A 26,019-nucleotide genomic window follows, 5' to 3' on the forward strand; every position below is an offset into this window, starting at 1 on the left:
AACAATTTACATATATTTAAAGGCAAAGCTATGGCCTAGTCGTTAGCAGTGTTGAGTGTATATTGAAGCTGTTATTCATAATCGTGCACAAATGTATTTTAATCTTGTTAACATCGTTATTAAGGTATGTTTCCTCCCACGCTGAAAATGCATTGTATTTAATAAAATATATATTTTTTTACCAACAATGTACATATAGCTGTTATCATACGATTGAAAATTAAATGGGCGGTGACGTCTTGTGTCCAATACACTACACAGACGCGAGTAATCGATAGCAGATCATTGCAGGGCATCGATGTGTTCATGCCTGCCGACAATCTGGGCAAGTCACTCTGCCATGGCGCCCGTAATGTCGCAGAAGAATTCCCGCCGTGTTTATCGTCACTGAGGAGACATTCATCGCTGCGTTTTGATCCCGATTGCAATTGATCACATTTGACGTTAAAGCGGCCATGACGGTGGAGCAAAATGTCCTCCAGCATTCTCAAAAGGTAAGCTTCAAGCTAACTCCGTGGTTAGCTAATGTTAGCACAAGTGCAATGGCATTTTCTTTTCGTGTCCAGTCTGTTTGTAGGATGGATATACATACATTGGAGACTATATATTCAGCATGTATTTCCATATTCAATTGAGCTTTATCGGGGTTATGTATCATATTGCCATATTTAAGTCATATTGAATTGTTTACATGGGGCCTAGCATCGTCGTAGCCTAAGACGCTGGCTGTTGTTTTGCTAGTTGTTAGCAAGTGTTCGCATTAGTTAGCACGGTTAGTTTAGTGTAGTGCAAAACTTTGACTGCGTTTGCTAACAAACGCAAACATTAGTAACATTATCCGACTGTGGCGTCAATAGAAGTAATGAACGGCAAGTGTCACGTAACGCCAGTTTCATAAACTCACAAATGAAATTGCCCCACGAATTAGTTGTTTAGTTCAACATTAATAGGTGACAACAAGCATGGTGTTTTGTTTGCTGGTACTGTTCTTAATGTTATGCTAATACTGTCGATGTTACTCATCTGCAAAGTATATGATGGCTTTGTTTACATGGTAGGGAAGGCACGCATGCGCAGCCCAGTCTTGAGCGTCAGATCGGATTTAGCAGTAAATGGTAAATTGACACTTTCTCATCCAAAAAGTACACAAAATAAAGCACACCGGCTCACATATGTTCCCAAAATGGTTTCAGAGGAAAAAAAATGTACAAAAAATAAATTCGTAATAATTACGTGCTGAAAGGAATGAGATCTGACATTCGGCGCCAAAAAGGGGAGTGGCATTAATGGGTGTCACTCACGCGCATCTTGTGTACAGGCACATGCCTGCAGTGTGCGCGCGCAGCTATGGACAGTTAGCAGGCATGCCTGGGCAGAAAGAGGGCACTTAAAGTAACATTAGCGCCCCCTCCTGGACAGACTGCGCATTTAAGCAACTCAATCCACCCCATAGTACCATCACTGTCACTTCACAATTATACAAACATAAATAATATACAATAGAAAGCATGCCATTACAGAATTAACCCAGTTAACCAGTTAACCCTCTATCTTGGTAAAGTAGTAAACATGAAGTAGTAGTAAACAAGTTGCTCATATAACGCTCACAAAGTGATGAACCATACAGTGTCTGTCTCCTTTTTTGTGTTGGGACAGGATGATGCGTTCAAGTGCACTGGTAATTTTAACCAATCACAGGACTCAAAAATGTTATTGTTACTGTACGCCAACTGCACATACATCAACCTAATTTCTAATAGTATTTAAGTGACGCGTCAAAGTGTTTAACTCCATGACTTAAACTCCAACAAGTTTAAGTCTTTAATTGAAGACTCGCTTTTTTGCTCGCATCGGTGCATTCCATGTCCCCGGGCTAGTGTGTTTTTTTTTTAAGTGCAATATGTGGAGATTGTGGCGTCTTAAGCTAATTTGGAGGATTCACACGTCCAGTATCGCTTTACTCTGATTTTTGTTGATTTAATTCTCATCTTCGCAGACCTCACAGCTAGGAGACCAGGGTTCAATTCCACCCATCTCTGTGTGGAGTTTGCATGTTTGCATGTGATGGGACTGTAATTAACACCAGTCAGAGCGGACCAAGTTGCTACCAAGTGTTATGGTCGTATCCTTGCGTGACAGGAGTATCACGCTAATATTCCTTCGCACCCTTTGACATGGCGGCTGCAGCTCTTTTTGAAGGCAGACCAATCGAATACAAGAATACTTCGACATTAAGCATGATTTTTGTCAGTATTATGAATTCATCTTAATAATTACTTACCACTTCCACACTGAATGAGAGGAGCGTTTTTTTTTTCGTTGGATCTCAGCCACGGCTTAGTCGCGAGTTGAGAATTTTCAATATTTTTTTGACTCATAATAGGCCACAGTCAACCATGAAACAGCCATCACTTATTATTATTAGTGAGGGGCTGCACGGTGGTTGAGTGGTTAGGCCTCACAGCTAGGAGACACAAGTTCAATTCCACCCTCGACCATTTCCCCGTGCATGTGTGGGTTTTCTCCGGGTACTCTGGTTTCCTCCCACATTCCAAAAACATGCTAGGTTAATTGGCGACTCCAAATTGTCCATAGGTATGAATGTGAGTGTGAATGGTTGTTTGTCTATATGTGCCCTGTGATTGGCTGGCCACCAGTCCAGGGTGTACCCCGCCTCTCGCCCAAAAACAGCTGGGATAGGCTCCAGCACCCCCGCGACCCTCATGAGGAAAAAGCGGTAGAAAATGAATGAATGAATAATTCTCATCTTAACTCAGTCTTTGTCTCATCTTGCCATAGAACTTTTGCTCCCTTTCCTAACTGTCACTATTTTTTTCCTTCAAAAGCACCAGCAGACGCTACTAAACCAGTTACGAGAGGTCACAGGCACCACCGACGTTCAGCTCCTTCAGCAGGCCTTGCAGGTAACATCATGGAACCCACACACATACACCACTACAGTTGGTTCTGTTCCAACATCATGTATTCCACGTTGCAGGCCAGCAATGGAGACCTGGCTGAGGCCGTCACCTTTCTGACAGAGAAGAACGCCAAGGTTCGGCAGCAAGATGAGACCACCTACTACCAGACTTCTCAGGTGTCCGGCGACAGATACATCAGCGTGGGCAGTCAAGCAGACTCAAGTAAGCGCCTCGGGACTTGACAAGTTGTGCAGTTTCATGCAGTGTACTGTATGTAAACTGGCTAACCGTACGTGTTTATGTTTTGCTGTCACTTTGGTATAGATGTCATTGACCTGACGGGAGACGATAAAGATGACCTGCAGAGAGCTATTGCCCTCAGCCTGGCAGAGTCCAATCGAGCATTCAGGGAGACGGGCATCACCGATGAAGAGCAGACCATCAGCAGGTGAAACCACCTTGCATATCACTCAACCATTCAATAATACCGATATAAAAGTAGCCTGCAGCCAATAGGAGTGTACTTGCTGGTAACGAGGGCCAATCAGATGTCATCCTTCCTGACCAAAGAGTGAATTGAATTAGGATAATGGTAATGGTTTAATTTCATTTGAACATGCATCAGATTACAATTGAATGCATCACATAATCAGTTCACAGTTCCACATGTCCAAAAGGAGTAGGAAGAAGCAAAGCTTATTAAATCCTACCCCTCCATCTGGTACTTTTACAATCAGTAACTGTTACATTTGTTCACTTCCTGCATTCCTAATATAGTTTAAGTTTTTTTTATTTATTTATTATTATTATTTTTTAATCATGAATGTACCAGCTACTACATGTCAGAGGTGTTTTCATACTGGAATAAGCATGTTCCATTGCGTGCTGCCTCTTTTTTAGCTGTTTGTATATCTTTATAACCCACACAAATCAAAAAGGATTGTGGATGATGGACAAAATTCCCCCATCTGGTACTTTTACAATCAGTAACTGTTACATTTGTTCACTTCCTGCTTTCCATAACACAGTTTAAGGTAATTTTTTTAAATAATGCAATAATAATTATTAATAATTCCACATACTGAAATGTTATGGCTTTTTAACGTAGTCCTAGCATAGAAGAGTTTCAAATGTACTTCTTCCCTGAGATCATATTTCTCCTCTCTTGTAGAGAAGTATTGGATGACATTTTTAGCTAATTGGTTGTTTTTAGCCGTAAAGATTCGATTTTAACCGTTTTCTTCCCAAAACAACACACATCAAGTCAGTTACAACTTGGCATGGGAGGGTATGAGATTATGACGGTGTGATAACTTTGGGCAGACATTTCACGGTGTTGTAATTATAGCTGTAAAATATGATATTTTGAAATATCTTTATTGACAAGACAAAAAAAGTCATATAAGCCTGATAAAAGAATATGATGAAAGTGGAACATATGTGAAGTGGTTGTTACCATTCATGGTATTATAATTATAGCTGTAAAATATGATATTTTGAAATATCTTTATTGAAAAAAGAAAAAAGTCAAGGCAGAATAAGCCATATAAAAGAATAATATGAAAGTGGAACATATTTAAGTGGTTTTTATGCCACTTATTTTCCACTCTTGTCTTCTTCTGAATCACATCTCCACATTCGGTGACCCTCAATATGTTGACTATGATATGGAGGTAGCCAACGCTGTGGATAAGTGTACATAACATTTGGCAACACGGCACATGCCTGTGGTTTCAACATATCCAATCCCAGTTACGACAGTGAGGAATAACAACAGGACGTGACAAAAGTATTTCCATGAAGTGGAAAAGTGGACCTCCACTTTCACGCGGGAATTTTTTTTCCCGATACTGTGATATACTTTGATACTGGTAATTGACCCTTACCGAGTTGCAACATTTCACTCCATTAATGTTTGCTGATTATTTCTACTCCCGATTTCACATAATTCGTGTTACGTTTTATTCTTCCCACCTGCATGTCCCTAGAGTTTTGGAAGCCAGCATAGCAGAGAACAAGGCGAGTCTGAAGCGTACCCACACGGAAGTATGGAGCGATTCACCCAACCCGCACGACAGGAAGAGGATAGATAACTGCCCCGTGGGCTTGAAAAATGTTGGCAACACCTGCTGGTTCAGTGCCGTCATTCAGGTGGGCGCACATGCATACTTTTTTGTCGAGTGAAAATCATTATTTGTATCAGACCGGGTATTTAAGATGAACATTATTAGTACTGGAGTGCACTTATTCTAATAGTACATACAATGTGACGAGTGCTAAAGTACGCTAGATGAACACTGGATACTCTATCACATGTTTCCTCGCTCCGCTGTAATGTGACTCCCGGCCTTTTTAGAAGAAGGTGCTGCATGAACTCAAGCTTGGCGCTCTTTGACCAAGACTTGCAGTAAACAACACCCCCCACCCCTCCAAAAATCATATGATCTGTAATGTTTATGAGCTTTTTGGGTAAACAACATCATCATTTAAAGCAAGTACTTGTACTTTAACCATAGTTGAAGTACATTTCCTTTTAGGTTTTGTTATTGTTCCTCTGACATATGCAGAAGATACTTTTTTTTAATGTTCTACAACCATTTTGAATGATTTTAATATGCGGAATATCCGTATTCCATACTGGAGCTCATAAAGGAAGTTTAAAAAAAATTGTTAGTGACAGGGCTGCACGGCGGTCGAGTGGTTAGCACGACATGGCGGCTGCAGCTCTTTTTGAAGGCAGACCAATTGAATACGAGAATACTTTGACATTAAGCATGATTTTTGTCAGTATTATGAATTCATCTTAATAATTACTTACCACTTCCACACCGAATGAGAGGAGCGTTTTTTTTTTTCATCGGATCTCAGCCATGGCTTAGTAGCGAGTTGAGAATTTTCAATATTTATATATAAATAATAGGCCACAGTCTACCAGGAAACAACAGTGGTTAGCATGCAGGCCTCACAGCGAGGAGACCCCAGTTCAATTCCACCCTCTGCCATCTCTGTGTGGAGTTTGCATGTTCTCCCCGTGCATGCGTGGGTTTTCTCCGGGTACTCCGGTTTCCTCCCACATTCCAAAAACATGCTAGGTTAATTGGCGACTCCAAATTGTCCATAGGTATGAATGTGAGTGTGAATGGTTGTTTGTCTATATGTGCCCTGTGATTGGCTGGCCACCAGTCCAGGGTGTACCCCGCCTCTCGCCCGAAGACAGCTGGGATAGGCTCCAGCACCCCTGCTACCCTCTTGAGGATAAGCGGTAGAAAATGAATGAATGTTAGTGACAATCATATAATAGGTGAATTTTATTTGAATGTGTACAATGTGATAACTCTTTCTGATATTTGTACTCTATACTTACTTTGCATGTTTTTGTACTGCTTCAATCCCTCAGTCTCTATTTAACCTGCTGGAGTTCCAGAGGTTGGTGCTCAACTACTCTCCACCAACCAGGATCCATGAGCTGCCTCGCAACCAGAAGGTAAGACGCCATCTCACGACGCCGCTCAGCTGAACGGACACTTTTACTTCAGCAACCTCCAAATGATTGGTTGGTGTCGCCTTTACCAGGAGCACAGGAACCTTCCCTTCATGCAGGAGCTGAGGAACCTCTTCTCGCTCATGGTGGGCTCTAAGAGGAAGTATGTGGACCCGTCACGAGCTGTGGAAATACTCAAAGATGCCTTCAAGTCCAGTGAGTCGCAACAGGTAAGCCATAGCCTTCTCAGTAAAACAGACGATACAAATAATGTAGTACAGTGGTCTCAAACACGCGGCCCGCGGGCCAAATGTGGCCCGCAGGACACTACTTTGAGGCCCCCGCCTTGATATGAAAGTTTAATGTTAGTGCGGCCCGCGCAAGTTTGATATGGATGCTGTATGGTATCATGTACCCAGAAAAAATTATTACGTTTGATTCATGTTCATGTTAAAGGTTAAATAACTGTTAATAGTTATCCTCCCTATCCGTGTGGAAGTGGTAAGTTTTTGGCTATTTAAGTTTAAAGGAAATAACTCGAAGGCGACTGTTTAGGTCGCTAGCTCTCTAGTTTGCGAGTTAGCATGTGTCTCAGGACCCTGCGGTTGCTGTCTACAGGGCTCTAATAATGCTTTGTTCATTTTAATCTGAAAAAAATAATTTGTCTACCCACCAACTATAAGTGGTTTCTCAAGTTTTTATTATTTGCCGTTTTATTATTATTATTATTATATTTATTTATTTATTACTGATTGATTTTCTTTATTCTTGATTTGTTTATTTATTTTTCATCTTATTTTGTGTAGAAAAATAAAAAGTAAGATATTTGAGAACAGTGGAATGTTTTATCAGAGCTTTTCTTGTAGATAATTGCGAAGTTTTTAAACATTTTTTGTTTTTAATAAATGCATTTTTTTTTATAAAACCTGATGCGGTCCAGTCTCACCCAGACCCGAGCTCCATTGACCCCCAAGTAAATTGAGTTTGAGACCCCTGATGTAGTAGAAACACATCCGTACGTAAAGCAGAGCCACGATTATGCAAGAATTCCCAAGAATTCCCTCCCAGCTTCAGCTTTTTCCTGCTCATTGGAATTGTCTTTTTTACTGACTCAGCTCCACTGACTACAGGACACTTAACCTCTCATGTCTGCAACAATTAATCCTTACATAAGCAGCACTAAGCCAGCATCTTGTGGAGGCTCGTCTCCACTCGTCAGTTTGGGGTTTGATACATTGACCCAAATCAGCTTATAGCCTTCAGTCGCGGTTTTGATCGGTTTCTGCTGTGTACTGTATGTCGTGTTCTTTGCATTGCAGCAGGATGTGAGCGAGTTCACCCACAAGCTCTTGGACTGGCTGGAAGATGCCTTTCAAATGAAGGCTGAAGAAGACAGGTAAACTCGAGCAACTTTGTTCCAAAACAAAGAATATATGATACATTTTTTTTTATTTTCTTGTTTCCAGGGAAGAAGACAAGCCAAAAAACCCAATGGTGGAGCTTTTCTACGGACGCTTCCTTGCTGTTGGTGTCCTGGAAGGTGAGATGAGGTGGCTGATTTGGAATCGAGTGAAGTAGCAGGAGAAAGAGTTTCCATGATTTGATTGCGTAAAACAAAGATTCTTTGCCCTTGGTGATGAAAGATGACCTTGTCTTTAATGAGATACGCTCCATGTCGAGGAGGAATGCAGATACATTGATTGCGGAAGACCTTGACAGCAGATTGACATTGTGGTTATTATGCATGACAATACTGGCCCAGGGCCACCAAAAGCTGGGCCCTCTGGCTCTGTTCTTCATAAAGCGACCTTAATGGCAGAACTGCATGTCTGCTAGCGCCCTTTTTTTGGCCTCTCATCAGTCGTAGTGTAAACAACCAGGACTTCCGAACAAGCAAAAATCAGCTGAGGAGACACTGAGCGTCACATGACTTAAAAGTTTGGGATCACTTGGAAATTCTGATATATCACTTTTTCTTGGCAGTCCTGCCATGAAGTCCAGCATCCTGAAGGTGTTTGACGGGTACTATTTAGTGCAGGTACCAGGTGACTTTGTCTTAAACTACACACTCTCAGATATTTGTGCAGCGTTTTTCTGTCCTTGTTAGACCCAGTTTGCGCTGCTCTCTGAAGGGAGTAGTTAACAGCATGGTAAGATATTTTAGTTTAGATTTTTAGATGGCTTTTCTAATCATCTATTAGCCTTATAAAATGATTAGCTTGGATTAGCAGCCATACCAGGAGATTGATGCAGAGGACTGACAGTTGTTGATAGTAGTAGGTCTCTATGCAAAAATGTAGATCATTCTTTGAAAATCATCCGATTAATTTTAATTGTTTGTGAAATGGATAACAATTTTTTTTAAATGGACAAAATTGTTTGAAAAATGCTGGAAAATTATTTTTCTTTGGAAAACAAAGACATTTGCAAGTGATCCCAAACTTTTGAGCGGCAGTGTAGATCAGAGTCAGTAGAGTTCTCAACAGGTATTCCTCAGGGATCAATCTGAGGCCCATTTGATAGTCTTTCATGGTCGCTGAAAAGACTTTGTCATTTGCAAGTGATCCCAAACTTTTGAGCGGTAGTGTACGTTAATGCCTTCTCTCGCTGTGCCTCAGATGCACTTCCTGATAACACACAATTGTTGTTTTTATGCTGTTTCATTGATGCATAGCTATAAATACATGACAGCTTTCCGATGTGTGTGTGTGTATGTGCTCTCCATCAGGTAAAAAATTCGAGAACACAGAGCTGTTCGGTCAGTACCCGCTGCAGGTGAATGGCTTCAAGGATCTCCATGAGTGTCTTGAGGCAGCGATGATCGAGGGGGAGATCGAATCCCTGCACTCTGCTGAGAACTCTGCGAGGTCCGGACAAGAGGTCAGTGTCATTCAAGCAAGATGGCTGATGCAGCAGACGCTGCAGTGTATTGCATGCTCATTGATATGTAAATTAAAAGACACGACTCGCTAATAAATGAATGAATCAAAGAGGGTTGGATTCCTTGATCCCCAAATTTTTCATCTTGAGAGACTTTTTGCACTCGTCTTCACCCAGGAGCGTTATAAAGGAACGTTATTAAGATTCATTCATTCATTTTCTACCGCTTATCCTCACGAGAGTCACGGGGGTGCTGGAGCGAGAGGCGGGGTACACCCTGGACTGGTCGCCAGCCAATCACAGAGCACATATAGACAAACAACCATTCACACTCACATTCATACCTATGGACAATTTGGAGTCGCTAATTAACCTAGCATGTTTTTGGAATGGGGGAGGAAACCGGAGTACCCGGAGAAAACCCACACATGCACGGGGAAATGGGCAAGTGTGGAATTGAACTTGTGTCTCCTAGCTGTGAGGCCTGCACGCTAACCACTTGACCACCGTGCAACCCTTCACTAATAATAAGTGATGGCTGTTTCGTGGTTGACTGTCGCCGATTATGAGTAAAAAAAAATATTGAAAATTCTCAACTCGCTACTAAGCCATGGCTGAGATCCAATGGAAAAAAAACGCTCCTCTCATTAGGTGTGGAAGTGGTAAGTAATTATTAAGATGAATTCATAATACTGACAAAAATCATGCTTTATGTTGAAGTATTCTCGTATTTGATTGGTCTGCCTTCAAAAAGAGCCATGTTATAAGGTGCGAAGGAATATAAGCGTGATACTCCTGTCACGTAAGGATACGACCATAACACTAGGTAGCAACTTGGTCCGCTTTGACTGGTGTTAATTACAGTCCCAATCACAAAGTTATTTTGGGGTTTTGACATGGACTAGTGGAATCGAAACTGCTGATGTTGATGCACTCCCAAAAACATTGAACCTATGTTTTTTTCCTTCCAGCACTGGTTCACGGAACTCCCTCCTGTGTTGACATTTGAGCTGTCAAGATTTGAGTTTAATCAAGCACTCGGGCGACCTGAGAAGATCCACAACAAGCTCGAGTTCCCTTCTATGCTGTACATGGACAGGTGATACATGTATTAACAACATTGGCAAATATTATTTCTGGAAGATCTGCTTTATGCGTACTGTTCACAGTTCCACATGTCCAAAAGCAGTAGGAAGAAGCAAAGCTTATTAAATCCTACCCCTCCATCTGGTACTTTTACAATCAGTAACTGTTACATTTGTTCACTTCCTGCTTTCCTAATATAGTTTAAGGTTATTTTTTAATTTTTTAATTTTTTTTTTAAATCATGAATGTGCCAGCTATTACATGTCAGAGGTGTTTTCATAGTGGAATAAGCATGTTCCATTGCGTGCTGCCTCTTTTTAGCTGTTGTTATATCTTTATAACCCACACAAAATTGTGGACGATGGACAAAATTCCCCCCAAAAGTGCAGTTTTCCTTTAAGTTTGATATAAAAGGTACCGGGCTGCACGGCGGTCGTGTGGTTAGCGCGCAGACCTCACAGTTAGGAGACCCGAGTTCACAATGACACTGAACCTTTTGCTCTTGTCTGATATTTTTGTTAGATACATGGACAGAAACAGAGAAATAACCAGAATCAAGAGAGAGGAGATCAGGAGGTTAAAAGAACATTTGACGCTGCTCCAGCAGAGATTGGAAAGGTACAATACACACCCCCAAATTGGCTTTTCATAATCAAGCCAAAAAAATATGAAAACCTCACGCTTTTTCCTTTGGATGCCATCGTTGAATTGAAGGTATCTGAGCTACGGGTCTGGTCCCAAGAGGTTTCCTCTGGCAGATGTCCTCCAGTATGCAATGGAGTTTGCTTCCAGTAAACCTGTGTGTACGTCGCCTGTGGAAGACATTGACTCGTCAGCACCCCCCGGTGGTGCAACGGGACAACAGCTGCCGCCTCCAAGGTACGTATGTATGTTTCATAGCAAGCTGCAAAAAGGAGAACCGTATTTATTCATCCTGTAATCCATCTTGCAGCGTGGCTGAGCAGGATTCTTTGGCTCCGTCAGACAGTCCGAGCGCTGCCCCAGGCCCTGCTTCAGCCGTCACTGCAGCCCAGCAGCAGAGGGCACCCATTCATAAACCTTTCACCCAGTCCAGACTACCTCCTGACCTTCCCATGCACCCGGCTCCACGCCACATCACCGAAGAGGAATTAAGGGTCCTGGAGGCATGCCTGCACCGATGGAGGAGTGAAGTTGAATACGACACCCGAGGTGAGACCACGACTTGTTTTGTAATGTCAGTTCTAGTATTTGATGGTTAAATCTTTATTCAAAACTGCAGGTTTTTTTGGGGGGGGATTTCGCTCATCATGTACAGTCCTGATGTGGGACATGAACGCACGTCTTTCCCTTTCTAAAGATATATAAACCGCTAAAAGGAGGCAGCTTAGAATGTACTCATTCATTCATTTTCTACCCCTTTTTCCTCACGAGGGTCGCCGGGGGGTGCTGGAGCCTATCCCAGCTGTCTTCAGGCGAGAGGCGGGGTACACCCTGGACTGGTGGCCAGCCAATCACAGGGCACATATAGACAAACAACCATTCACACTCACATTCATACCTACACAATACAATTTGGAGTCGCCAATTAACCTAGCATGTTTTTGGAATGTGGGAGGAAACCGGAGTACCCGGAGAAAACCGAACGCATGCACGGGGGGAGAACATGCAAACTCCACACAGAGATGAAGCCGAGGGTGGAATTGAACCCTGGTCTCCTAGCTTTAGAATGTACTATTATGAAAAAAAAAGCACCAACATGCATGTTAACCAAACTCCAGTGACATTGTTAATATTATTGTTACACAGAAGAACTCATTTACTGGCGTAGTGACACCTTGCCGCCATGTTGGAGCTGCCGCCATTGATGCTATGTTTTTGATTTTGTTGTTCCTTTCTATGTTGCTATGTGAAATGGTAATGGTTTAATTTGATTTGAACATGCATCAGATTACAATTGAATGCATCACATAATCAGTTCACAGTTCCACATGTCCAAAAGGAGTAGGAAGAAGCAAAGCTTATTAAATCCTACCCTTCCATTAGGTACTTTTACAATCAGTAACTGTTACATTTGTTCACTTCCTGCTTTCCTAATATAGTTTAAGGGTTTTTTTTTAATTAAAAAAAAAAAAATCATGAATGCACCAGCTACTACATGTCTCAGTGTTTTTATAGTGGAATAAGCGTGTGCCATTACATGCTGCCTCGTTTTACCTGTTTGTATATCTTTAGAATTCACAGAAATTGAAAAGGATTGTGGATGATGGACAGAATTCCCTCCAAAAGTGCAGTTTTCCTTTAAGTTTGTTATAAAGGGTACCGGGCGGTCGTGTGGTTGGCGCGCAGACCTCACAGCTAAGAGACCCGGGCTCAATTCCACCCTCGGCCATCTCTGTGTGGAGTTTGCACGATCTCCCTGTGCATGCGTGGGTTTTCTCCGGGTACTCCGGTTTCCTTCCACATTCCAAAAACATGCTAGGTTAATTGGTGACTCCAAATTGTCCATAGGTATGAATGTGAGTGTGAATGGTTGTTTGTCTATATGTGCCCTGTGATTGGGCGTACCCCGCCTCTTGCCCGAAGACAGCTGGGATAGGCTCCAGCACCCCCCACGACCCTCACAGTAGAAAATGAATGAATGAGTAAAGGGTACCTACTAATTTTATGATATTCCTCCTCATCAGATCTCCAAGGCAGTATTTCAAGAATCCACCGAACCATTGAGATGATGTACTCCGACAAAGCAATGATGCAGGTGATAACAACACGAACAGCAACACTCGCTTTCATTCAAATACTCATCTGAATACTCATCAAACGTGGTTTTGTGTCACGGAAAGGTTCCTTACCGGCTCCACGCGGTCTTGGTCCACGAAGGCCAAGCCAACGCAGGCCACTACTGGGCCTACATCTACGACCCTCATCAGCATTGCTGGATGAAGTACAACGATATCTCTGTTACAAAGTCATCCTGGGAGGAGCTGGTGCGGGACTCGTTTGGAGGTTACCGCAATGCCAGTGCCTACTGTCTCATGTATATCAATGACAAGAAGCCATTTCTCATCGAAGGTATGCATGGATTAAGTTAAGTTTTAAATGAATTAGGTGCAATTTGTTGCTCATGGCATCAGTGTTATGGCTACCAGGAAAGTTCTGTGGTGCCTGGACCGCAGTAGTAGTGATAAAATAGGTCATTTAAATTACCGTATTTTCTGGACTATAAGTCGCTCTGGAGTATAAGTCGCACAAGACCAAAAATGCATAATTAGGTAGAAAAAAACATATATAAGTTGCACTGCAGTATAAGTCACACAAGGCCAAAAATGCATAATTAGGTAGAAAAAAAAACATACATAAGTCACACGGGTGTATAAGTCGCACAAGGCCAAAAATGCATAATTAGGTAGAAAAAAACATACATAAGTCACACTGGAGTATAAGTCGCACAAGGCCAAAAATGAATAATTAGGTAGAAAAAAACATACATAAGTCGCACTGGACTATAAGTCGCTCAAGGCCAAAAATGCAGAATTAGGTAGAAAAAAACATACATAAGTCGCACAAGGCCAAAAATGCAAAATTATGGAGAAAAAAAACATACATAAGTCGCACTGGAGTATAAGTTGCACAAGGCTAAAATAGCATAATTAGGTAGAAGAAAACATACGTAAGTTGCACTGGAGTATAAGTTGCACAAGGCCAAAAATGCATAATTAGGTAGAAAAAAACATACATAAGTCGCACAAGGCCAAAAATGAATAATTAGGTAGAAAAAAAACATACATAAGTCACACTGGAGTATAAGTCGCACAAGGCAAAAATGCATAATTAGGTAGAAAAAAAAATACATAAGTCACACAAGACCAAAAATGCACAATTAGGAAGAAAAAAACATATCTAAGTCACACAAGGCCAAAAATGCATCATTGGGTAGAAAAAAAACATACATAAGTCGCACATACACACAAGTTTATGTAACATAAACACTTTTTTCGTTTATAAGTCGCTCTGGAGTATAAGTCGCAGGAACAGCCAACCTAGGAAAAAAAGTGCCACTTATAGTCCGGAAAATACGGTAACATACCACCTCATTAATACGAATCATATGAAAGATTCGTGGTGATTTATGTAACAGTTGCTGTATCTACACAGAGGAGTTTGATAAAGAAACGGGCCAGATCCTGAGTGGCATGGACAAACTTCCTCCAGACCTGAAGCAATACGTGAAGGAGGACAACGAGCTTCTGGATAAGGAGATCGAGGAGTGGGATGCCTTTCAGGCCCGCAAGGCTCAGCAGGATAAGTTGACTCTTGCCACAGCCGCCGCTGCAGCATCAGCATCAGCGCCATCCAGCACCTCCACGTCCTCCTCTTCACCACAACCTATGAGTATCGAGTGCAGCCCACCAGACAATGCAGGTCAGTGTACTTCATTTATGATCAATATTTATCTTGAATATATAGCACGGACATTTTTTTTTTTCAAGCAAAAACTTCTCTGTGATGGTTTGCGGATTCTTCCACAGCCCCCCAGCAGGATCCCGAGTACATGGAGCAGCCGTCACCCACCAGTGACTCCAAGCACCTGCAGGAGGACACGGAGAGAGCCATCTCCAGAGTGGCTGCCGAACAGGAGGAGAGGAGCCCAGAAGCATTGTTAAATGCCGTATGTAAAACACGAGAAGAAGCACACATTTTACACTCAGCGTGTGTCTAGTTGGCCTCCTGTGATTGGCCAGGCTTATTTTCCTTTTCTTCTTTAATGTACCTTTTGGTGGTTTCTTTTAAAGGAGCCATATCCCATCTTTCATATAGCCTCAGCCTCCCCCTGGTGGACTGCTGCAGGCCCCGGCAGCCATGCTTTACTGCAGGGGTCTCAAACTCAATTTACTTGGGGGCCACTGGAGACTGGGCCGCATCAGGTTTTCCAAAAAAAAACAAAAAAAAACGCATTTATTAAAAACAAAAAAATTTAAAAAACTTTGCTTTGATTCCGATTTTCTACAATAAAAGCTCTGATAAAACATTTTCATTGTTCTCAAATATCTTACTTTTTATTTTTCTACACAAAATAAGATGAAAAATAAATAAACAAATCAAGAATAAAGAAAATCAATCAATCAGTAATAAATAAATAAATATAATAATAATAATAAAACAGCAAATAATAAAACTTAAGAAACCACATATAGTTGGTGGGAAGACAAATTATTTTTTTCAGATTAAAATGAACAAAGCATTATTAGAGCCCTGTAGACATGACAAAACACGACTATAGTCACATTTATACTCTTTTTATTTACAACATATTGCGCAACTGCAGGGTCTTGAGACACATGCTAACTCGCAAACTAGACAGCTAGCGACCTAAACGGTAGCCTTCAAGTTATTTCCTTTACACTTAAATAGCCAAAAACTTACCACTTCCACACGGATAGGGAGGATAGCTATTAACAGTTATTTAACCTTTAACATGAACATTAATCAAACGTAGTAATTTTTTCTGGGTACATGATACCATACAGCATCCATATCAAACTTGCGCGGGCCGCACTAACATTAAACTTTCATATCAAGGCGGGGGCCTCAAACTAGTGTCCTGCGGGCCACATTTGGCCCGCGGGCCGCGTGTTTGAGACCCCTGGTGTAAATACTTGAAAAATATGCATATATGTGCCCTGCATACAGTTGGTGATTGAGAGCGTGTTTGAGACCCCTGCTTTACTGGGAAGAAATATAAACAGGAAGTTATGGTAGAATCCTGAAGATAGCTCAGATAAAAAAAACACTATTACTATTAATAATCCTGGATAATTACTACCCAAGTCGATTGTACAGTTGTGTCAGATTTGTCTATTCACTGTCCTCCCACCGCCCTCAGACTGAAGTCCAGTTGAGCCCGTCCTCGACTCCGCCTCCTGACCTTGTCACGGAGGACGAGTCCCCAGGCCACCATACAGTAGAGGTGGCCATTCCCAATGTGGGGACCTTTGTCATTGAGTCAGAAGAGGGAGGATATGATGATGAGGTAGAGATATACCCACTAAATCCGGCCTTTGTGTGATAAATAGACGTTTGTTTTGCTTGATCACTAATGGATGCCGATGAAAGGAATGGCGTTTACGTGCACGACCATTGTCAAATGTTACTATTACTAACTTACTATTAACTATTTGCAGAATGCTGAGTGCTGCTTTCCTGCACAATATGAAAGAAAATGGCCTCTCAATTGAAATACTGACACTGATTGCTAAAACCCGAGCGTCTGGCCTTGGTGATCCACTCGGTGTGGATGCAGTGATGAAGGGGAACGCCTATTAAGTTTGTGAATAATAACCACCCCCCTAACTGATACCAGTTGATACTTACGATCAGTGCCCCGACCAGTACTTATTCATAATTAAATATATAGTTATATATTTTAATTAATATAATAAAATAAATAATAATTATTATTTATTATTTGGTAATTATTTTTATTATTTATTATCATTATATATTATAATGAATATAATAAAATCTATCTGTCTGTCGCTCTCTATCTGTCTCTATCTATCTATCTGTCTCTATCTGTCTCTCTATCTGTCTCTCTCTCTCTATCTATCTGTCTCTCTCTCTCTCTCTATCTGTCTCTCTCTCTCTCTATCTGTTTCTCTCTCTATCTGTCTCTCTCTATTTATCTGTCTCTATCTATCTATCTTTCTATCTTTCCGTCTCTCTCTATCTGTCACTCTCTCTCTCTGTCGCTCTGTCTCTATCTGTCTCTCTCTCTCTATCTGTCTCTATCTGTCTCTCTCTCTCTATCTGTCTCTCTCTCTCTGTCTCTCTCTCTCTCTCTCTCTATCCCTTTCTCTCTCTCTTTCTATCTATCTATCTGTCTCTCTCTATCTCTCTCTCTTTCTATCTGTCTCTCTCTCTCTATATATATGTTTCTATCTGTCTCTCTCTCTCTCTCTATCTGTCTCTCTCTCTCTCTATCTGTCTCTCTCTCTCTCTCTCTATCTGTCTCTCTCTCTCTATCTGTCTCTCTCTATCTCTCTATCTCTCTCTCTCTATCTGTCTCTCTCTATCCCTTTCTCTCTTTCTATCTATCTGTCTCTCTCTCTCTTTCTATCTATATATCTGTCTCTCTCTCTATCTGTCTCTATCTATCTATATATCTCTCCATCTCTCTCTATCTTTCTATCTTTACATCTTTCTGTCTCTCTCTTTCTATCCGTCTCTCTCGATCTATCACTCTCTCGATCTATCTGTCTCTCTCTCTCTCGATCTATCCATCTATCTATCCATCCATCCATCCATCCATCCATACATCCACTAATCAACTTTTCCCATTTACATGGGCTGTGGTGCCATTACGATACCAAGTTTCCGGTATGCCCCCCCTTACTAAAAAGCCAGTACCTGGGGGCTCCTGGGTGATAACATTAAAATGAACCAACCTGTTCTGTGGACTGTAACCCTCCATATTCCCCAGTAATCCGTGTAGTGCAGGGATGGAGCCTCCCACATGCATGGAGTGCAGATTTCTGTCCGTCTGGCATGCTTGCATTTGAGCATTTCAGAATGAATAACTCTGTGATTGCCCGCACTTGTTCCATCACAAGAGACTATTATTTTGTTTAATGCGGTTGCTGCTTCCCGGGCAGGCAATGATGACCCCGAACATGCAGGGTGTAATTATGGCTATTGGCAAATCCAGCCGAGTATTTGAAAAGAATGGGCCTGAGGCAGCCTTTTTTAAGGTACACTGTCTCTCCTTTTACCTTTTGCATTCCCTCTCCACCCACTTTCACCTTCTTTTCATGCAAATCAGTCACAGATACTACACACATAATACTATAGTGTACATACATATGATTTTATTTTTAATGGCCGTTATATCGTTTGTTCAGGCTCTCAAGCTGGAATATGCTCGACTTCTGAGGTTTGCCCAAGAGGACACGCCGCCTGAGAAAGACTACCGGCTCCAGCATGTCATTGTGTACTTCATCCAGAACCAAGCACCCAAGAAGATCCTGGAGAGGACTTTGCTGACTCAGTTCGCGGACCGGAACCTGGCATTTGATGAGAGGTAAAGTGTTCTTGTGATTCCTTCTAATTCCCCTTTTCCACTCAGACGTTCAGTTCATTGTTAGTCCCAAATGTTAAATAGCGCTTTACAATCAAACTAAATAAACCAAAAATAAATACAGTTACCATCGCCCTTTGCGTCGAAAGCGAGCAATATTGAGAGTAGAGTACCCAAACTTTACCAACTCAGGGCCCACTTGAAAATCTAAAAATTGTCTGTGGCCTACCTTTGTCCTATAAACAGTACATAGACAAAATGCTGCTTTCTCAGAGCACTTAACTTAATAATAATAATAATAATATTGTATAATAATATTATTATAATTTTTTTATATTTTATTATTATTATAAAAAATTACAATACTTATACTATACTTATACTAAACTATTATTATTATAAAAATAATACAAATAAAATATAAAAATTATAATGCTATTATAATTATTATAAAAAAATGTTATTATAAAAATGTCTGTTGCCAAAATAATAATAAAATATAAAAATTAGAATACTATTATACAATATTATTACACCCTATATTCACCCTGGACAATATTATTATTATTACCAATAATATAAAATATAATAATCATATATTATAATGTTTTATATTTAATTTATATTGTTTTATTTTTATTGTTTATAATGTTTTATATTATAATGTTTATATTATTATTACAAATAATAAAGATATAATAATTTATTATGATTATGATGATGGTTATTATTATTATTATTACTATTATTATTGTTATTGTTATTATTATTCAGGATTGAAATGAAAGCAGGGGGATAAAAGAAGCCCAAACTTTTAATCTGTGGTGTACACATAAGACATAATTAATTCTCATACTTTTCATAACTGCATTCAAGACTAGCATGATGATCCAATCATAAACTGTATATGGTTCCTAAAATATTGTGACAGGTCAATAACACTCATTAGGTTATTACTTAGCCCTATAAATTTATATTTTTTTAATCAAGCAATAAATATTTTACAATTAAAAAATAATTAAAAAAATAATATTTACAAAAATGAATCATATTTATAATGACCTCTCATGGCCCACACTTTGGGAATCACTGCAGTATTTTTTGTAGAATCTGTTGTCACTCAATATTAACTCAATTTTTATCAATCATTTACATAGCGGTGTACATGCATTGCCATGTGAATTACAAAAACTGTCCAGCAGAGGGCAGCAGAGACTTCCAGTATGTGACTCAGCATGTCTGTAGCCAACTGCAGCAGGACAGCGCCTTCCCATTGTCCTCCCACCTTGAATTGAAGCATAGATCTAAAAACATACATTACTGGTTAATAACGTTACCATCCCCTTTCCTACATGATGCTCTTTGTACGGTTACTTCCCATCACTTCCTCCTTTTTTCTTACGCCGATTGGCCTCAACCCAAATTCTTGAGTGGAAAAAATTGATTTGTCACTTCTCTATTTTGAGCAAGATAATGAGATTTATGTGCGCTGGTGGCCTCGATATGAGCCACCAGAGGAGTGTTTTACTTTTCCTCAGCACTAAAGACTGATTCATTAGGCCACATTATGGCCCAGGGGTTGGATACAGCGTCTCATCTGCTGACTGCGACTCACCATCACCGTTCTTCTTCCTCCACAACAGATGCAAAAGCATTATGAACGTGGCACGTGCCAAACTGGACCTGATCAAGCCAGAAGAGGTCAACATGGACGAGTATGAGGTCAGCAATGCCGCGTCATTGGAAGTCGACCTTAACTCGTATCACCTCAACATTTGTGCTCCTTCTTTACCCGACAGACGTGGCATCAGGACTACAGGAACTTCCGTGAGACAACCAGTTTCATGATAACTGGCTTGGAGCTCTTCCACAAGACAAAGTATGAAAACCTATTTTTCAGTCTGTTGCATGTGAATTCAGATGCCGCCTGTAGAGGCAAAGTGAAGATGCTAGCCTACAACTAGCTTAACACACTCGAGGGTCGGCAAACAGAATGAGGTCTGGCTCACGGTAACACACCCATAGCAAGTCAGCACATAACATAACATGGTGCCGGGCTACCCAGCATGCCTTGCGGTCACACTGTAAACATTCATTCATTCATTTTCTACCGCTTATCCTCACAAGGGTCGCAGGGGAGCGCTGGAGCCTATCCCAGCTGTCTTTAAGCGAGAGGCGGGGTACACCCTGGACTGGTGGTCAGCCAATCACAGGGCACATATAGACAAACAACCATTCACACTCACATTCATACCTATGGACAATTTGGAGTCGCTAATTAACCTAGCATGTTTTTGGAATGTGGGAGGAAACCGGAGTACCCGGAGAAAACCCACGCATGCACGGGGAGAACATGCAAACTCCACACAGAGATGGCGGAAGGGTGGAATTGAACCCTGGTCTCCTAGTTGTGAGGTCTGCGCGCTAACCACTAGACCGCCGTGCCGCCCCACAATGTAAACAGTTTTTGAGAATTAAGCTTATTTTATTCATTCAAATAAGTCAATAATAAGGCTGCACGGCAGTCGAGTGGTGAGCGCGCAGACCTCACAGCAAGGAGACGAGGATTCAATTCCACATAGTATGTTCTCCCCATGCATGCGTGAGTTTTCTCCGGGTACTCCGGTTTCCTTCCACATTCCAAAAACATGCTAGGTTAATTGGCGACTCCAAATTGTCCATAGGTATGAATGTGAGTGTGAATGGTTGTTTGTCTATATGTGCCCTGTGATTGGCTGGCCACCGGTCCAGGGTGTACCCTGCCTCTTGCCTGAAGACGGCTGGGATAGGCTCCAGCACCCCCCTCCCATGACCCTTGTGAGGATAAGTGGTAGAAAATGAATGAAGTCAATAATAAAATTAAATAGGGGTGCTATTTCATGCTTAGAGGGCTCTAATAATGTTAATAAAAAAACAGTAATGATGTTTTCTGTCCCCCTGTCTTCCTTTTCAGTTACGTGGAGGCGCTGATGTATCTGATCTACTCGTACCAGTACAACAAGGAGCTTTTGGCGAAGGGGCCGTATCGAGGGCACGATGAAGCCTTGCTCGGTCACTACCGTCGGGATTGTTTACTGGTGAGACGAGTCCGTCAAGAATCTGTGTTTGTAACCTCCTTCCAAGATATTCTGCTAAAGCGACATGACCTGAACCCCTCCTCATAATCACACTATTTTATTATAATATCATTTTGATTTAATAAAAAAAAAAATCATCACAAGCCAGCAATGAAAACTCCCTCTAGACCAGGGGTCTCAAACTCAATTTACCTGGGGGCCAGTGGAGCTAGGGTCTGGGCAAGGCTGGGCCGCATCAGGTTTTCCAAACCCCCCCCCAAAAAAACGCATTTATTAAAAACAGAAACATATACAAACTTTTTCAGTGCTTTGGTTCCGATTTTCTACAATAAAAGCTCTGATAAAACATTCCACTGTTCTCAAATATCTTAATTTTTATTTTTCTGCACAAAATAAGATGAAAAATAAATAAACAAATCAAGAATAAAGAAAATCAATCAATCAGTAATAAATAAATAAATATAATAATAATAATAAAAGGGCAAATAATAAAACTTAAGAAACCACATATAGTTGGTGGGTAGACAAATTATTTTTTTCAGATTAAAATGAACAAAGCATTATTAGAGCCCTGTAGACATGACAAAACACGACTATAGTCACATTTATACTCTTTTTATTTACAACATATTGCGCAACTGCAGGGTCTTGAGACACATGCTAACTCGCAAACTAGAGCGCTAGCGACCTAAACGGTAGCCTTCAAGTTATTTCCTTTAAACTTAAATAGCCAAAAACTTACCACTTCCACACGGATAGGGAGGATAACTATTAACAGTTATTTAACCTTTAACATGAACATTAATCAAACGTAATATTTTTTTCTGGGTACATGATACCATACAGCATCCATATCAAACTTGCGCGGGCCGCACTAACATTAAACTTTCATATCAAGGCGGGGGCCTCAAACTAGGGGGCCACGTGTTTGAGAACCCTGCTCTAGACTCAGAATCGGAACCCTCTTTCATTTCATTCTGACATCGCTCGGTTGGAGCTGCTGGTATTTAGCGACGGTCTGCCTCGCACCGGACTCGGTAACCATAGACTAGCATTGTGCTAGTCTATGGGGAATAGGATGCTGGAGGGGCCAGCGAGTGTAAACACATTAGCATGAGACAAGCGTGTCCTCGGCTAACCTCGAAACTTGGCTCTGCGCGGCCTCGCTGCTCTTCTCAGATCTTTGTCCAAAAAAAAAAAAAAAACCCTGGCTCTGCTGTTTACCTCATGGTTTTGTTTTAATTGAAAACATTGCCAACATTGACATAGCTGATGCACTTGTGTCCACGCTCTATTTTCAGGAAAGCTTTATTTTTTTTTCTCCACCCCAGAGTAGAAGGTCATGGAGTTCAGTGGAGCAAGATGTTTAGTCCACTGGATGTGATGTAGCCTAGCATTTGAATTATGGGCCTGAAAATACACCATTTAGAGGTGAAAACAACATGAAAACCAGGCGGCTGTCTGACATACGGAAATAAATAAAATTATGATTAGAAAGTTGACATTTTTGGCAACAGAAATAGGGGGAAAAATTGCTGAAATTTTATGAGAATTAAGTCAAAATATTTGAGAAAAATAGAAAAAAGGAAAAATCACGATTTTACAAGAATAAAGTTGGAGTATTCTCAGGGAAAATCACAATCTTAATAGCTTAAAAATGGGGGAAAATGGGAAAAAATGGGGAAAAATCATCCACTCATGAAAGGAAGGATGCATGTGAAGGTTAAAGTTCTTTCACCTTCACTTAACATGTGTTTCTCCTTCTGTAGAAATTAAACGAGCAAGCGGCGGCCATGTTTGAGACGGGAGAAGAGCCCGAAGTGACCACCGGCCTGGGCATCATGAACGAGCTGGTGGTCCCCTACATCCCCCTGCTGCTGGTCGACGACGCTGACAAGGACCTGCTGGCGGTGGAAGACATGAGGAACCGCTGGTGCTCCTACTTGGGACAAGAGATGGAACGTGAGTTGTTTTGACCGTGGATTTCTACGTAGTTTACGAAGAATTGGCGAGGAATCGCATCTGGTAATGGTAATGGTTTTATTTCATTTGAACATGCATTAATTTTTATTTTCTTTAATTTGTCTAAAATGTAAATTTTTTCGTCACGTACCGAAGTACATTTACAATCAGTAACTGTTACATTTGTTCACTTCCTGCTTTCCTAATATAATTTTTATTTTTTTAATTTAATTAAATTTTTTGATTTTATTAATTTTTATTTTTTAATTTATTTTTTAATTTTTATTTTTTTGTCACGTACCGAAGTACATTTACAATCAGTAACTGTTACATTTGTTCACTTCCTGCTTTCCTAATATATTTTTTTTTAATTTAATTTTTTAAATGATTTTATTAATTTTTAATTTAAATTTTTAATTGATTTTATTCATTTTTATTTTTAAAAATTTTTAATTGTAATTTTTTGTCACATACTGAAGTACATTTACAATCAGTAACTGTTACATTTGTTCACTTCCTGTTTTCCTAATATAATTTTTATTTTTTAAATTTGATTTAATTTTTTATTGATTTTATTAATTTTTAATGTATTTTATTTTTTAATTGAGTTTAATAGTTTTAATTTTTTAAATTATTATTTTTTATTTTTTGTCACGTACCGAAGTACATTTACAATCAGTAACTGTTACATTTGTTCACTTCCTGCTTTTCTAATATAGTTAAAGGTCTTTTTTTTTGTTTGATTTTTTTTTTATTTTTGTCATGTACCGTTTCTGGCCACAAGGAAGTGCACTTGGGGCAACCGAAATCCGTCTTCCAAACAAATGCGAGGAAAATAACGCCCCCCCCCCCCCGTAATATCACAAGTTCTTTCTTGTAAAATTGCAATTTCATAAAATTTTGTTTTGTTTAAAAAAAAAAAAAGGGTGGCCTGCCAATGGCCCCCGGGCCACGGGTTTAGACACCTGATGTCATATCACTTTGCTCCATATCAGTCCAGCAGGCGTTTGTTCTGCTCAACGTTTTTGTCACGCACCGACCCGACTGTTCGCGGACGTGCTGCCTGGTACGATATCCTTGTCAAAATATTTGCCGTCTGTGTTTTGAGGTAAAAAAAAAAAAGGAGCCAAGCAAAGCCCGTCCGATTCCTGGTTTTCTTATCGCCGTCCGTCTGTCTGCCCCCCCACCCCCACCCCACTTTGTGTTCACAGCCAACCTCCAGGAAAAGCTGACCGACTTCCTGCCCAAGTTACTGGACTGCTCGGCGGAGATGAAAAGCTTCCACGACCCCCCCAAGGTGCCCTCCTCCTCCACGCTGGAGTTGTGCGAGCGCTTCAGCCGCATCATGAGCACCCTTGGCAAGGTGGCCGCCCACGGCAGATGAAGCGCCCCTTTACCCCCCCACCGGGGCCCCACCATGGGCTTTAAAAATCCATGGACCTCTCTTAACCCATGCCTTCCTTTTTTTCTAAATCCAGGGCTCACTCGCTTTCTAGCTTATTCCTCTGTTAGCGTTTTGCTGCTTTTATCATGGCGCGTATGATTTCACTCATTGGACGCAACAGAGGAAGAGGACGAGGTGGACGTTGGAGGAAGTCAGCGGAGCACAAAAAGGCAATCCTGCAGCGAAAAGCACATTCGGCTTCGGCTTTGTGAAACATAGTTTCATAGTTTACCCGTGTTGTTGCTGTTTTGATTTCCGCTCAAATAACCCCCCCCCCCCCCCCCCCCCGCTCCCCAACCCCACCACTCTCCGCGTGTTACACTTCCGGTTGGCTTTTATTTTTCTAAGGCAGGAAGAAAATCTTCAGGTTTATCAAAGTATCTCAAATGGGTCTCATGTCTGCGTGGGCTGTTCCGGAATGAGACGAGTTCAAGTGCTGTGGTGGACAGCCGTGCACTTTCTGTGGCTTGTTGATAAATCCATAGAATAAAAATTTTATTTATGGCCCTTTTAGGCCAAATAAATACATTTTCTTGTCTTTTTGCATTGCATTGCACGCATGAAGTCGGTTTCTTTATTAATCACTTTTAGCACTGTCAGACTACTACAGGGCAGCTGTGTCTACAGATGTAGTTTGCCACGGCCAGTGTGTGACTGATGAGTGAAATCCATTCATATTATTATTTATTTTCTGTACATTATAACGCCAGAAAACAAGCTAATATGAGCTATCTTTGAGTTAGTGCTTTGCCATGACATAGCAATTTATTTCTGTATAACGCCAGAAAACAAGCTAATATGAGCTAGCTTTGCATGACATAGCAATTTATGGCTGCTGTATTAGACAAAAAGTAACGAAAAACATGCAAAGCAAATATATTTACAAATACAAATGTCACAAGCAAGATGGAGCAGGCCTTATCTGAAGCGTGATAACATTTATTTCCCTTTTCTGTGCATTATATCGCTAGAAGACAAGCTAATATGAGATAACTTTGCCATGACATAGCAATTCATGGCTGCTGTAGTAGACAAAAAGTCACGAAAAACAAGCAAAGCAAATATGTTTACATATTTACAATACAAATGTTTACAATACAAATGTTACAAGCAAA

The 26,019-nt window shown here is 40.8% G+C and overlaps 1 protein-coding gene across 2 annotated transcripts; it reads left to right on the top strand.

The window, feature by feature from the left end:
* Positions 1-261: 261 nt before the first annotated feature.
* On the top strand, positions 262-25,980 carry usp25 (ubiquitin specific peptidase 25). 2 transcript variants are annotated; one of them, XM_058086547.1, is made up of 26 exons: positions 262-494; positions 2,847-2,924; positions 2,999-3,143; positions 3,246-3,369; positions 4,910-5,072; positions 6,319-6,405; positions 6,495-6,632; positions 7,722-7,798; positions 7,869-7,942; positions 9,131-9,282; positions 10,254-10,381; positions 10,891-10,986; positions 11,083-11,247; positions 11,321-11,559; positions 13,035-13,105; positions 13,191-13,419; positions 14,503-14,769; positions 14,877-15,006; positions 16,198-16,378; positions 18,000-18,095; positions 18,246-18,424; positions 20,065-20,143; positions 20,221-20,300; positions 21,375-21,498; positions 23,268-23,460; positions 24,672-25,980. In XM_058086547.1, exons 1-26 carry the CDS (start codon positions 456-458, stop codon positions 24,842-24,844), a joined length of 3,507 nt encoding a protein of 1,168 aa, XP_057942530.1. In that variant the 5' UTR covers positions 262-455; the 3' UTR covers positions 24,845-25,980. The 2 variants fall into 2 exon arrangements, with proteins under 2 accessions (XP_057942530.1, XP_057942529.1); XM_058086546.1 differs by lacking the exons at positions 16,198-16,378; positions 18,000-18,095 and having other exon boundaries at positions 264-494; positions 14,877-15,016; positions 24,672-25,679.
* The last annotated feature ends 39 nt before the right edge of the window (positions 25,981-26,019 follow it).

Source organism: Doryrhamphus excisus, chromosome 11, assembly GCF_030265055.1.
Source record: "Doryrhamphus excisus isolate RoL2022-K1 chromosome 11, RoL_Dexc_1.0, whole genome shotgun sequence".
Classification (NCBI taxonomy): Eukaryota; Metazoa; Chordata; class Actinopteri; order Syngnathiformes; family Syngnathidae; genus Doryrhamphus; species Doryrhamphus excisus.

Bases quoted from the DNA above. Each gene is read 5' to 3' on its own strand.
- usp25 (XM_058086547.1), top strand. From the start codon at position 456: ATGACGGTGGAGCAAAATGTCCTCCAGCATTCTCAAAAG. The intron at 7,799-7,868 runs GTAAACTCGAGC...TCTTGTTTCCAG, and splicing joins ATGAAGGCTGAAGAAGACAG to GGAAGAAGACAAGCCAAAAA. The intron at 13,420-14,502 runs GTATGCATGGAT...GTATCTACACAG, and splicing joins GAAGCCATTTCTCATCGAAG to AGGAGTTTGATAAAGAAACG.